The sequence below is a fragment of the Diadema antillarum genome, unplaced genomic scaffold (assembly GCF_040938485.1).
Source record: "Diadema antillarum isolate AM-2024a unplaced genomic scaffold, OU_Dant_1.0 seq00000894_RagTag, whole genome shotgun sequence".
NCBI classification, from domain to species: Eukaryota; Metazoa; Echinodermata; class Echinoidea; order Diadematoida; family Diadematidae; genus Diadema; species Diadema antillarum.
The window spans coordinates 948,084-960,893 of NW_027271757.1; the positions used below are offsets into that span (position 1 = coordinate 948,084).

Consider the following 12,810-nt stretch of genomic DNA (forward strand, 5'->3'; position numbering starts at 1 on the left):
ACTACAATCATCAATGTACTAACCAATAGTACTAACTTAGCTCTATCACTACTGGTTCTAGAGAAGAAGATTTTGACAGATTCCTTAATTTTGGGGGGTTTGGGCCCCCCTGGGGGCCCCCTGGGTGGGGCATGGTGCCCATTTTAACAAATTGAGTTCCTAACCCCCTAGGGATGCTACCTGCCAAGTTTGATGAAAATAAGTCTTGGGGTTTTCAAGAAGAAGATGAAAATGTAAAAAGTTTACGCACGACGCACGACGCACGACGGACGACGCACGACGGACGACGCACGACGGACGCCGGACGAAGGGCGATCGCAATAGCTCACTTGAGCCTTTGGCTCAGGTGAGCTAAAAAATACACAGGAAATGATACTCCAGATATTACACTACACCAACCAAATGAATTTATACAAAGAAGTCAAAGCAGAGTAAAAAGATCAAGGTGGCAGCACATCTGCCACGAGTAGCTCACCCTTGCAGCACCGACGATGCCAGACACCTTTATGCTCTCCAGTTCGTCTGTCATCTTAGAGGCAAGGGCCTGCAGGTATCCTCTGGCATCCTTCTCATCACTCACCCTGTTGAGATGGGGAAGGGGGAAAGGACACTTGTAAAGGTATGGTGCCAACATAGAGCAGTTCATGGACCAGTCGCACGACAATCCACCATGTTGCTTAAATACGAGAACAGCATTCTGTACTTGCAGTATTTACAATCTGAAGAACACTATGTGGACCATATATGGCTAACAAACATCGCACTGCATTAATTTATCACTTCACGTCTGGTGGCCATAATTCACTCGATCTTGCTACATTAAACAAGTCCTTGCATGCATTTTCTGAATGATGCATAGATAGCATGTTTGGATTGACAAATTCACTGACTGAAATTCATATAGATAGTCGCTGAAATGGTGCAGGGTTGTTGTGTTATATGGGTGCACTGTACTATGCCCTGCCCTACTGCTCTGACTGTTGAAAAAAAGCACTGTCATGAAGTTCTCACCACTGAATAATCTCCGATATCTGGGCCTCCCAGTGGGCCACGGAGTCTTTGTTTCTCGACACTTCTTCCAGCTTCTCCTCCGATATTCTGTGGTCTCTCTGGAGTCTCTCGTGGTCAACAGTGATCTGCGGAGAGAGTAAGTCCGTGAGTAAAAAAAAAAAATCCCTCACGACAGGTATCAAGGGTAGATTCTTTATTACAGGCGTGTTACAGTTTTGGTTGAGATGGGGTTTGAGGTTTCCAACGTATTTATTTGATAATTTTTGAAGATTCCAACATTTTTTGGTGATCATATTTTTTTTTAGATAATTACAAACCTCTTATGAAATATGAAAGACCATATAATTCCAAGAGGAATTTAAAGTTTATTTGATGAAAACTGGTTTTGAAATGGGTGAGATTAAAGCAAAGCGATCTTAATAAAAGGTGGGACCCACCTTTTATTAGATCACTTTTTTTTTCTTAGTTTTTTTTGATATCTCAGCCATTTCAAAACCAATTTTACAATACAATACAATATTAGTATTTCTATAGCGCTCTTACAAATAGTAAACATGTATCACAGCGCTTCATTTTCATTAAATAAACACTGAATTCCTCTTAGAAATAGAATTGTATCCTCTGTAACATTTCATGGAGTGGTTTCCAAGTATCTCGCAAAAAGTTAAAAGCTGAATTCTCACCTAACCAATACTATACCATCCCTTTAACCTGTTGAGGACGAGCTGATTTTGCCACAACACGCATTTCCAATAGACATGTGGCCGAGTATACTCAGGACTCGTCCTGAACAGGTTAACATTTGACAACGTATAACACTCAAGGACAGGATGGCATTGATACGTCAACCTATGCGACTTCTTTGTTGTTGTTTTTAATTCATGACTCTATCATGAACAAGGGACGTTCAGCACAACACAAGCTTATTTGACACTTTTCAGGAAACAACATTTCATTCATTCAAATGTCTGCTGTAGAATAAAAGAAATTTGCCCTAATGAAAGTGATGGGTGTCTACCACAAAGGGACTTCCTCAATCTGAGGTCAACTGAAACCCACACACACAAAAAAAAAAAGTCAGTCTGCTTTAAAGATACAGCTCACCCCCCAAAATCAGGAAATATTAAGGATGAAATGCTACCACCGTCCCTCAATTTAATACTGACAGAGATTTCATTTTTCCCATCATAATGGCTATTTCAAAATCTTTCACAGATTGAAAAATTGTCATATGCCTCATCATCACATCTGCAGACCTCCCAACCTTTCTGACTGAAAAATAAGGGATGATTTAGCTCAAAAGTAGGAAAGAAAGAGCAGTTCCCATAGGAGTGTGTAGCAAAAATTATCAAGAAAAATAAACTCCTATTGAAATAATAGCTGGGAATGGTCAAAATTCAGATTCTTTCCTTTAAATTCAGAATGGTTGGGAGGTATGCATCTGCTACATGAAAAATGATCAATTTGCAAAACTGAAAAGTATAATTTGCCCAACTGATATTGCCATTTTTGCACTTGGGTGTCATAGAGCTTATCTACAATTCAGTAGTCTCATCTTACGGGCCTCACTACACACTGCCTTTTGGGTGGAGTGATTTGCACTGGCCAGATTGGATCACTCATTTAGTGGGAGTCCCACTTAAAAGTTTGTTTCCTGACCCCTCCTCATTAAAGTGGGATGTTCACACTGAAACTCCCAGCTACGCCAGTCAATGGATAATTGCACTATACTCCAGGATGGCACAGAATCAAGGGATGTTCCAAGGAAAGGATAGGGGAGGGGCACCCCCACATGAACTCCCAATCCATCTCTTACCCTGTCAAGCTCCGCTCCCAGCCTCGTCTTCTCCTCGATGAGCAGGGAGCGCTCCCGCTCGTGCTTGCGCTTCATCTCGTTGATGCGGTCCAGCTGGTCCTGCGAGCTGTCCTTCTGGGAGCGCTCCAGCTTGTCCTGCAGGGTCGTGATCTCCCGCCGCATCGACACAATCTTGCTCTCGTTCTCCGAGTTCTGCTCCTTCAGGATCTGGGCGTGGAAGGTGGAAGGGGGAGGAGAAGCAGTTGTAGAAGTTATTCCTGATTACAGCTTCTTTAGACATTGGCACGAGTATTGTGGTCTTTTTCTTTATACCTAGGTTGAAATTTCAAATTCTTGGTAGGAGTCACAGCAAAGAAACAAAAGAGAAATGTTATACGCAGGACTTAACAGTAGCGGTGGCCTGGTAGCCCATGGCCACTTCAAATTTATGTTGGGCCACAAAACTTTCAAAAAGGATACCTTTTGGTGGCCAGATTGGGCTGCTACAATTCAAAATTCATTTCTATTTCGGGCCACCAAAATGGCTTCCAGAGAAAACTGTCAAGCCCTGATACGTGTATACATCTTTTGATATGCAGAAACATATAACGTAGGTTTTGCGAGTACAGTCTGTCAATCATTTTCAACTTTCCATTCTCAATATCAAAGTGCTGCAAGAAGTTGATGTTATGCAAAACAGAAGTGACATTAGGCCACCAAAAAAAAAAAGCAAATGCAGACAGCTGTGTCACAAAGACAGAATGGAAGTCATAACAGGTTGCTTTCATAACCTCAGTAAAATTGGAAAGAGCTGTGCTCATCAATCAAGACTTTGGTGTCCAACACCGGTATCTGATGGGATGGGGGACACTCACCTTCTCCTCCATGGTGTGCCGCGACTTCTCCTTGGCCAGACCCTCCTCGTACTGCACCTCCTTCCTCTCCATGGCCTGCTTCAGCCGCGTCACCTCCTTCTCGATCTCCATGTTCAGGGCCTCCGGCTTGGCCCGCCCAAGGGAGTTGGCCTGGGCAGGGTGGAAGACCAGCACATTTTCTAATTGAGATTCTCTCTGCTGGGAGCAATTTTCCTTCTCAAAAAATGAATAGAAATTTGAGTCCATGGACAATATATTCTGAACAAACTGACATACAACTCAAAGTAATAAAATTGCTGCGCAAATGAAACTTTACATAGCAATCATGTCCTACGAGCAGAGCAAGCTGCTGTGCAATACCAGTGATATTATTCCCTGCTGTGTATCGTGTCTTTCGTCATGCCCGAGGATAAATGCTTCTTTCGAGATGAAGAGCTATACCTCGATCACCGGTTGACATTCATCAATTCTGACGGGTGAAATAGGTTAGAATGGCTTCATCATCTCTTCAGAGCAGTAATGTGGACAACATCCCATCATCTCACTGTCGATGGGAGCATCATCTTGTCATATTTGTAATACAGTGTGCCCAATATTTAACTTTCAAATTCAGGGAGGTCCAAAATGGCTTTATGGAGATACTTTAATGCTTCAAGCATCTCAATATGATGGACTCCCATTATAACGAAGTCATCGGGACTGGCAGTTTTCTTTCATTAAATTGAAATTTTGTTATAGCCAACCAAATAAACAATAAAAAACATAGAGAGGACAATGTTGCGGCCTCAATTTTTATTTCGTTGTATGCGGAATTTTGCAATAGCCGTGTTCGTTATAATGGGAGCGCACTATATAGGATGGCAATATCAAAATCAGGGGGGCTCTCGTGTTCTGCTGTCAAAACCTGAAGCAATAGGTTACGGTGTTCACAGAGCCTCCTCATCTCTTGCAAAACAAAGAGCAAGCACCGAGCAAAGTTACAGCTGGGGGGGGTTACAACATTAATAACCTTTGCCTTTACAGATTCCAGCTCCTATAAGATCACCATTAGCGAGAGCAGTGGGCAAGTCACTGAACCTAGGGAAGATAACGGTTTTCGGTTGTGCTTTTTTTTTTGGGGGGGGGGAGGGGTTGTTATTGTTATTGTTTTTTATGAGGGGCAGTCATGTTTCTTATCTTCCATGATTGGGCTAGAGACCCATTTTGCTGGCACTCTCTTACCTTGTGGGCTTCCAGCTCCTCCTGAAGCTGCTTGACATTCTGCTCGCTCTGCTGCCTGAGTTTCTTTTCCCTGGCTATCTCTACTTGGAGGTCCTCGTGGAGAGCCTCAAGCTGTGCAGGGAGAAAGGAGGGTGGGAGGGGGGGGGGGGGGAATCAGTTAACAGTCTGGTTCACTCATTCTACTAGTCAATCTGAGCAGCTCTCTTCCTTCTGGTCATATTCTATTCATCTTTATGGCTTATAGACTTAGACCTTTTTCTTCTTTTTTTTAATTACAGATTCTTGTGTCAAGTTGTTCTTATTGCAACTGACTGACAAACTGCCCTTCATTGACAAAAATGAACAATGATTTATAATAGCTTCTATTCAAAAACAATAAAACACTGAATAATCAGTGTTTATTTACGTCGATGAAAGGCAATCTGTCAATCAGTGGCGACAGATTTTGTTGTTGTATGCATTCTCACTGGGGGGAAAAAAAAGAAAGTGACATTGTATTGAAAAGTACTGGATTTTATATGATGCCTTACAGGAAAATGTTACAAGATGGCTTTAATGTCTTTCTCACTAAGTACTGATCAACAATTGATCATGTTTTGCTCACAGATGAACATAAAAGGTGACAGGACTATTTATTGTATATAAGCTTGACCTTCACACCTTTCACAGAGTTGAAGGAACTTAAAAGAAATAAATGCATGGATCTGCACATCTAGAGTTGACAAAAAACACATATAACAAGCTGAAAACGTTGGTCAAAATCCCTTTGGCTAGAAAAATCTTTGAAGGGGTACTTGTCTTAATCATTTGCATGTCAAATATTTCAGGATGTGACGAATCGACCATTTTTATCCGCCCAACAAAGTGCACCCACACTTACGATCGAGGGAGTATGGACAGATCTTACAAGGCACTTATAGACACGGTAGCATGGGGATTCATGGGTGGCCTGATTCATTCATTGTCCATCTCGGTACAACTGAAAACCAAGGAGAGCACAAGTCAGCGAATATGTGGATTGAAGCATACCCTCATCTGTAATGGCCGACTCCAGCCAAGATTCTTCGGCTGTGTGTGTACTTAGGCAAAAAAAAAAAAAAAATGTCGTATTGGCGTAACATGAGATTTTCAAATAGGGTCGGACGGGCAGATTTTTTTTTTTTTTTTTTTTTTTTTTTTGCTACCTGCATTTTACGTGTAAAACTCATATTTAACAAGGAAAAGTAGAAATTACGCGGTGCGTAATATATGTCCCCGCCGGAAGTAGCATTTTGTAGCAAAATGTGCAATATAGGTAAAAAATCAAGGTCAAAGGTCAAAGAAGTCAAAGGTCAAAATTCTGTGTAAAAGTTTTGAAGCCCTCACCTAGTGCCATCACATAAAGCAAACGGAATCGAAATCGGGTTAGAAATGGCGAAGGAGTAGCATTTTATAGCCAATGTACAATATAGGTCAAAAATCAAGGTCAAAGGTCTAAGAAGTCAAAGGTCAAAATTCTGTGTAAAGTTTTGAAGCCCTCACCTAGTGCCATCACATAAAGCAAACGGAATCGAAATCGGGTTAGAAATGGCGAAGGAGTAGCATTTTGTAGCCAATGTACAATACAGGTCAAAAATCAAGGTCAAAGGTCAAAGAAGGCAAAGGTCAAAATTCTGTGTAGAAGTTTTGAAGCCCTCACCTAGTGCCATCACATAAAGCAAACGGAATCGAAATCGGGTTAGAAATGGCGAAGGAGTAGCATTTTGTAGCAAAATGTACAATATAGGTCAAAAATCAAGGTCAAAGGTCAAAGAAGGCAAAGGTCAAAATTCTGTGTAGAAGTTTTGAAGCCCTCACCTAGTGCCATCACATTAAGCAAACGGAATCGAAATCGGGTTAGAAATGGTGAAGGAGTAGCATTTTGTAGCGAAATGTACAATATAGGTCAAAAATCAAGGTCAAAGGTCAAAGAAGGCAAAGGTCAAAATTCTGTGTAGAAGTTTTGAAGCCCTCACCTAGTGCCATCATATAAAGCAAACGGAATCGAAATCGGGTTAGAAATGGCGAAGGAGTAGCATTTTGTAGCAAAATGTACAATATAGGTCAAAGGTCAAGGTCAAAGGTCACGACTGAAATACTGTGTAGAAGTTTCAAAGCTCCCATGTAGTGCTATCATATAAAGCAAACAGAATCAAAATTGGCTCATAAATGACAGAGAAGTAGCAAATTGAAGATTTTGATCACACACGGACGCACACACGGACACACGGATGGACGGACACACGGACGGACGGACGGACGGACGGACACACGGACACACACACGTACGGAGCCCGTTTCATAGTCCCCTGCTCGAACTCGTTCGGCGGGGACAACAAAACTCCATTCGATACAGAGGGTTTCCAACAGAATGGCACTCTGGTCGGACAGCAGGACATCTTTGAACGGACCTGTTTCCGCCTTCCCCACTTTAACAACCGTCATGACAGAATACGAACGAACAAATTCCTGGGCTAAATCACCCAGCGCCACAGACAAATCGATTCTCCGAATAATATTGAATAAAATCTCCGAACCGGACTTGCCGGTCGCCGACAGCTGTACTGCGCGGCCATTTTCCGACACCAGCTGTTGTTGTTGTTGTTGTTGTTTTTGATAATTCGCAAACCCGTATCGTGCCCTCTCTCGGTAAAAATGATGTATTTCCTTCTTTTTTTTTATGAAAAGTTCAGGGTCGGGGTTTTTTTAGGGTCGGGGTTTTTTTAGGGTCGGGCGGGTTACGCCAATACAACATTTTTTTAATTTTTTTTGCCTTATCGAGAGATCAGTGATAAAGCTGTACACGCAATTTGTTATGGGAAATTCTGGAATACATCCAGGCCAGGCCACCCTTTCTACTCCAAGGTACCCCCACGTTTCCAGGTCTTTAGAGGCACATACTATGGAGGGTCCACTAACTAACCTCCTTGTTGGCCGATTCCTGCTTGCGGATCTCGGTTCTCTGGGAGTCCACCTTCTGCACCACCACATCCATCTCTTCCTCCTTGTCACGCAGCTCGCGGGAGAGCTTCTGCTTCTGGGACATGATGTCCGCGTAGCGGTCGTTGATCTCGGTGAACTCCTGCATGGCCAGCTTGCGCTGCGACTGCGCCTCCTTCAGCTCCTTGTTGATGTGGCGGCAGCGCTCCTTGAAGTCTTCCAGCTCTGACGTCAGATTTTCTTTCTCCTGCTTCAGCAACCTGCATGGGGGGGGGGGGGGGGGGAACACATATCGATGAATGATTTGTGAATAAGAGAGGGAACATCAGTGAATGTCTTTTCAGAATAAAGCAACAACAACAACAAATCCATACTAAGCAATGGTTTTATAGAATGGCTTGTAGAATGGAATCTTCATATGATGACTCCCTCAAAAATTCTGGATCCCACTTGATTGTAATGTGTCAATATTCCTGCTGGTTTTGGAGTAAACACTTCTCTGCACCTGGCTCCAAGCATGAAAAGAGAAAATCATACGTATGACAACAGGAAGTGAGCAGGGTGGAGGGGTGATGATAGAAGCCATTGGGCATTGTAATCAGTGCTGAAGGCTAAGTTTGAGATGTTCAGCAGTGCAAAGGCTGAATTGTGGAAAAACAACTACAGGACAAGACAAAACATGCATGAACAAAGAGCACTCTCATCACAGGCTGCTGTACGAGCTGAAATTTTCGCATACAGATATTTTTGCAAATTGCTACTTGTGGGACACTTTGGCATGTTGGTAATTTCGTGGTTGGCAGGGCCTCCATTAATTGTTACTTCATCTTTCATGAAAAAAAAAAAAAATAAGTAACAAATGACGATACTAGTAGGCCTGCTGAATGTCTTTACTCAGCAATTCCCTGTACATAAACAAGTAATGTGAACTGAGTTTGAAGCACTGTACAAAATGTGCAAAATTTTGCTATGTCATGGCCCATACAGCATGCTAGACCCACAGCAGTTACTGGTTGTGCTAGATCCTGCTCTGGCATGGCTCGATTCTTTCTTTCTTTTTTTCCTTTTTTCAAATAAAAATTATTCTTGTGTGTTGTTTTTGTGTTTCTATATCTGCACATTGTTATAGTCACAGTTCAAAGGTGACTCACAAAATTCACAAAAATAAACAAGAGACCCGCGGGTCTAGCGCTCACCTGAGTATCGCAAGTTCACCTTTCACGCAATCACTAATCTAAATTATTCACAGCTCTACCAAAATTTGACCAGGTATTCTCAAGTAGAAGATGAAAATGTACAATAAGGGCCCAAATTTTAACAGATTCCTTAATTTGGGGGGATTGGAGCCCCCTGGGGCCCTCTGGGTGGGGCATGGTGCTCATTTTGATAAATTGAGATCCTGACCCCCTCGGGATGCTACCTGCCAAGTTTGATGAAAATCCATCACGAGGTGTTCAGGAAGAGAAGATGAAAATGTACAATTCAGGCCCCCATTTGGACCTTCCCAACCACCCCCCCCCCCTACCCCTGCCCCCAAGAGGGGCACCCCTGGATCTCCTATGAACAAACTTGAAACTACAGTCATTAATGTACTCACTCGTAGTATTATCTTAGCTCTATAACTTCTGATTCTAGAGAAGATTTTTAAAGATTCCTTCATTTTGGGGGTGTGGGCCCCCCTGGGGCCCCCTGGGTGGGGCATGGTGCCCATTTTAACAAATTGAGATCCTAACCCCTTAGGGATGCTACCTGCCAAGTTTGGTGAAAATGGGTCATGGGGTTCTCAAGAAGAAGATAAAAATGTACAATTTAGGCCCCATTAGGACCCCTCCTCACCCCCCTCCCCTGGGTCCCAGGGGGGGGGGGGGCACCCCTGATTCTGCCATGAACAAACTTGAAACTACAGTCATTAATGTACTCACTCATAGTATTAACTTAGCTCTATCACTTCTGGTTCTAGAGAAGAAGATTTTTACAGATTCCTTAATTTTGGGAGGTTTGGGCCCCATGGGGGCCCCCTGGGTGGGGCATGGTGCCCATTTTAACAAATTGAGTTCCTAACCCCCTACAGATGCTACCTGCCAAGTTTGGTGAAAATGGGTCATGGGGTTCTTAAGAGGAAGATGAAAATGTACAATTTAGGCCCCATTAGAACCCCTCCCCACCCCCCTCCCCTGCGTCCCAAGGGGGGCACCCCTGATTCTGCCATGAACAAACTTGAAACTACAGTCATCAATGTACTAACCCATAGTATTAACTTAGCTCTATCACTTCTGGTTCTAGAGAAGAAGATTTTTACAGATTCCTTAATTTTGGGGGGTTTGGGCCCCATGGGGGCCCCCTGGGTGGGGCATGGTGCCCATTTTAACAAATTGAGATCCTAACCCCTTAGGGATGCTACCTGCCAAGTTTGGTGAAAATGGGTCATGGGGTTCTCAAGAAGAAGATAAAAATGTACAATTTAGGCCCCATTAGGACCCCTCCTCACCCCCCTCCCCTGGGTCCCGGGGGGGGGGGGGGGGGGGCACCCCTGATTCTGCCATGAACAAACTTGAAACTACAGTCATTAATGTACTCACTCATAGTATTAACTTAGCTCTATCACTTCTGGTTCTAGAGAAGAAGATTTTTACAGATTCCTTAATTTTGGGGGGTTTGGGCCCCATGGGGGCCCCCTGGGTGGGGCATGGTGCCCATTTTAAGAAATTGAGTTCCTACCCCCTACAGATGCTACCTGCCAAGTTTGGTGAAAATGGGTCATGGGGTTCTTAAGAAGAAGATGAAAATGTACAATTTAAGCCCCATTAGAACCCCTCCCCACCCCCCCTCCCCTGGGTCCCAAGGGGGGCACCCCTGATTCTGCCATGAACAAACTTGAAACTACAGTCATCAATGTACTAACCCATAGTATTAACTTAGCTCTATCACTTCTGGTTCTAGAGAAGAAGATTTTTACAGATTCCTTAATTTTGGGGGGTTTGGGCCCCCTGGGGGCCCCCTGGGTGGGGCATGGTGCCCATTTTAACAAATTGAGTTCCTAACCCCCTAGGGATGCTACCTGCCAAGTTTGATGAAAATCGGTCTTGGGGTTTTCAAGAAGAAGATGAAAATGTAAAAAGTTTACGCACGACGCACGACGGACGACGGACGACGGACGACGGACGACGGACGACGGACGACGGACGACGGACGACGCACGACGCACGACGCACGATGGACGCCGGACGAAGGGCGATCGCAATAGCTCACTTGAGCCTTTGGCTCAGGTGAGCTAAAAACCACTTCGAAAATTTCAGCTAGTGCAGTACTGACGCTACTGGGGTACTTACTTGTTACTCCTCTCCGCCGTCTTGACTTTTGACATGGTATTGTCCTCTACATTCTGCATTTCTTTCCGTATGGCATACAGGTTCTCCTGGGCGTGATTCGTCTCCGCTTCCGATTCTATCACAGAGAAAAACACAGGGGGTAAAGAGTGTGAGAAGTCGATTCTGGCTCCCCTTTTCTCTTTTAATTTATCATCAGATGGTGGACAAGTACATGTTCCCTATCACTCTATACTGTAAATGTACAACAGATTTCACAGTGCAGAAGTCTCTGTGAATATTGTGTTCCATAGAACTCTTGTAAAAACAGGAACACACACAAGCATTTTTGGAGATACTGAACCACAGTTAACCTTGCTGAAGTCGACCTCGCATAAGTCAAATAATTGCCTAAGTCGAAGGTCTTTTCAAGTCCTCTTCTTTTTATATTTCTATTGATTTTGATCCCTCATAAGTCAAATTTTCTCAAAATCAAAGTTATTTCTTCAGTCCAAATAGATTCGAATTAGGTGAGGCGGAATGCTCGTACAGTACACTCATCGGTTAAATCATAAAGAAGTGAAGTTGGCTCTAAGCGAAAACAACAAATTCATCATGGAGAAGTTTCCCACCTTTATAGTGCTTCCATGGTACGGAGACATTCTAATTACGTTCTCTCTTATCCTGAGTAAAGCATAGAGGAAACTGCAAAAAGCAGTTAATGCAGATACTAGCCTTATTGCACTTCTCTCTATACACATCTCTTTTCCCTCCTTATATATTTTGAGATCCCACCTCTCATATCACTGCTGCATTTTCACAACTTTTGTAAGTCATGAGAGACCTGCTGTCAGCCTGGAGAATCCTTGGAGCCCATTTCATGAAGTCCTCACATAAAAGTCTTTACATGAATCACAAAACAGCCAAAGTCGCTCACATTTAGGTATGTAGAGAAGCAAAATCCATTTCATGAAGTCTCTCATAAGACGTTCACGAAATGGGCCCCTGGTCATTAAAAACACGCACGGTTGCAATTCCGAGGCGATTGCTCTACTCACCAGCAATCTTTCGTTTTAATGACTTGACTTCATCCTGTAACCTTCTCACTTCATCATTGTCTCCTGCCCCGCTGCCTTTGGCATCTGTGGGAGGATGACGTAGGACAAGAACATCGACATCTCAAAACTGTGTTGCGTCAATATTACTCGCCTTCAGCGCTGCACATCTCAATTTCTGCTATATCCTGCGTACAATGTGCAAATCTCATGTGTGACAATGTGATGAAATTTGGCATTCAGCCATTTAATGAAAGTGTATGATAATTTATCATTTATTAGAATTTGAGCAACAATTTAGTATAGACACTTAAGCTTTTTACAGAACAACTTTGGGGATTGTCATGAAGCAGAATCTGTCAGTGTGAATGCCAATCTCATATAACCTTGTGTGTCTATCAAAACACACTCTACTCTTGAGTACATTTCTCCATGTTCTGCAAACTCCAAGTTTCTGTAAATGATGCCATTTTCTGTGAAAACCTCACTCATTGTTTTCTAAGATATATAACAGGACACAAATGACATTCATCAAGCAGAGAAAACTCTACTTCACAAACATCCTTGTACAAGGTGGTGAAAAGCTGAGA

The 12,810-nt window shown here is 43.1% G+C and overlaps 1 protein-coding gene across 6 annotated transcripts in view; it reads right to left on the reverse strand.

The window, feature by feature from the left end:
* Positions 1 to 12,810, reverse strand: part of LOC139740992 (serine/threonine-protein kinase MRCK alpha-like) — a 112,246-nt gene that overhangs the window by 36,517 nt on the left and 62,919 nt on the right. For all 6 annotated transcript variants that reach the window (XM_071651580.1, XM_071651577.1, XM_071651578.1 and 3 more), the window contains exons 12-19: positions 12,224 to 12,307; positions 11,190 to 11,304; positions 7,844 to 8,120; positions 4,903 to 5,013; positions 3,682 to 3,831; positions 2,828 to 3,034; positions 1,012 to 1,136; positions 476 to 581 (exon numbers count right to left, since the gene is read on the reverse strand). In XM_071651580.1, coding sequence (XP_071507681.1) covers positions 476 to 581; positions 1,012 to 1,136; positions 2,828 to 3,034; positions 3,682 to 3,831; positions 4,903 to 5,013; positions 7,844 to 8,120; positions 11,190 to 11,304; positions 12,224 to 12,307 — 1,175 coding nt within the window. The remainder of the gene's footprint in view (positions 1 to 475; positions 582 to 1,011; positions 1,137 to 2,827; positions 3,035 to 3,681; positions 3,832 to 4,902; positions 5,014 to 7,843; positions 8,121 to 11,189; positions 11,305 to 12,223; positions 12,308 to 12,810) is intronic.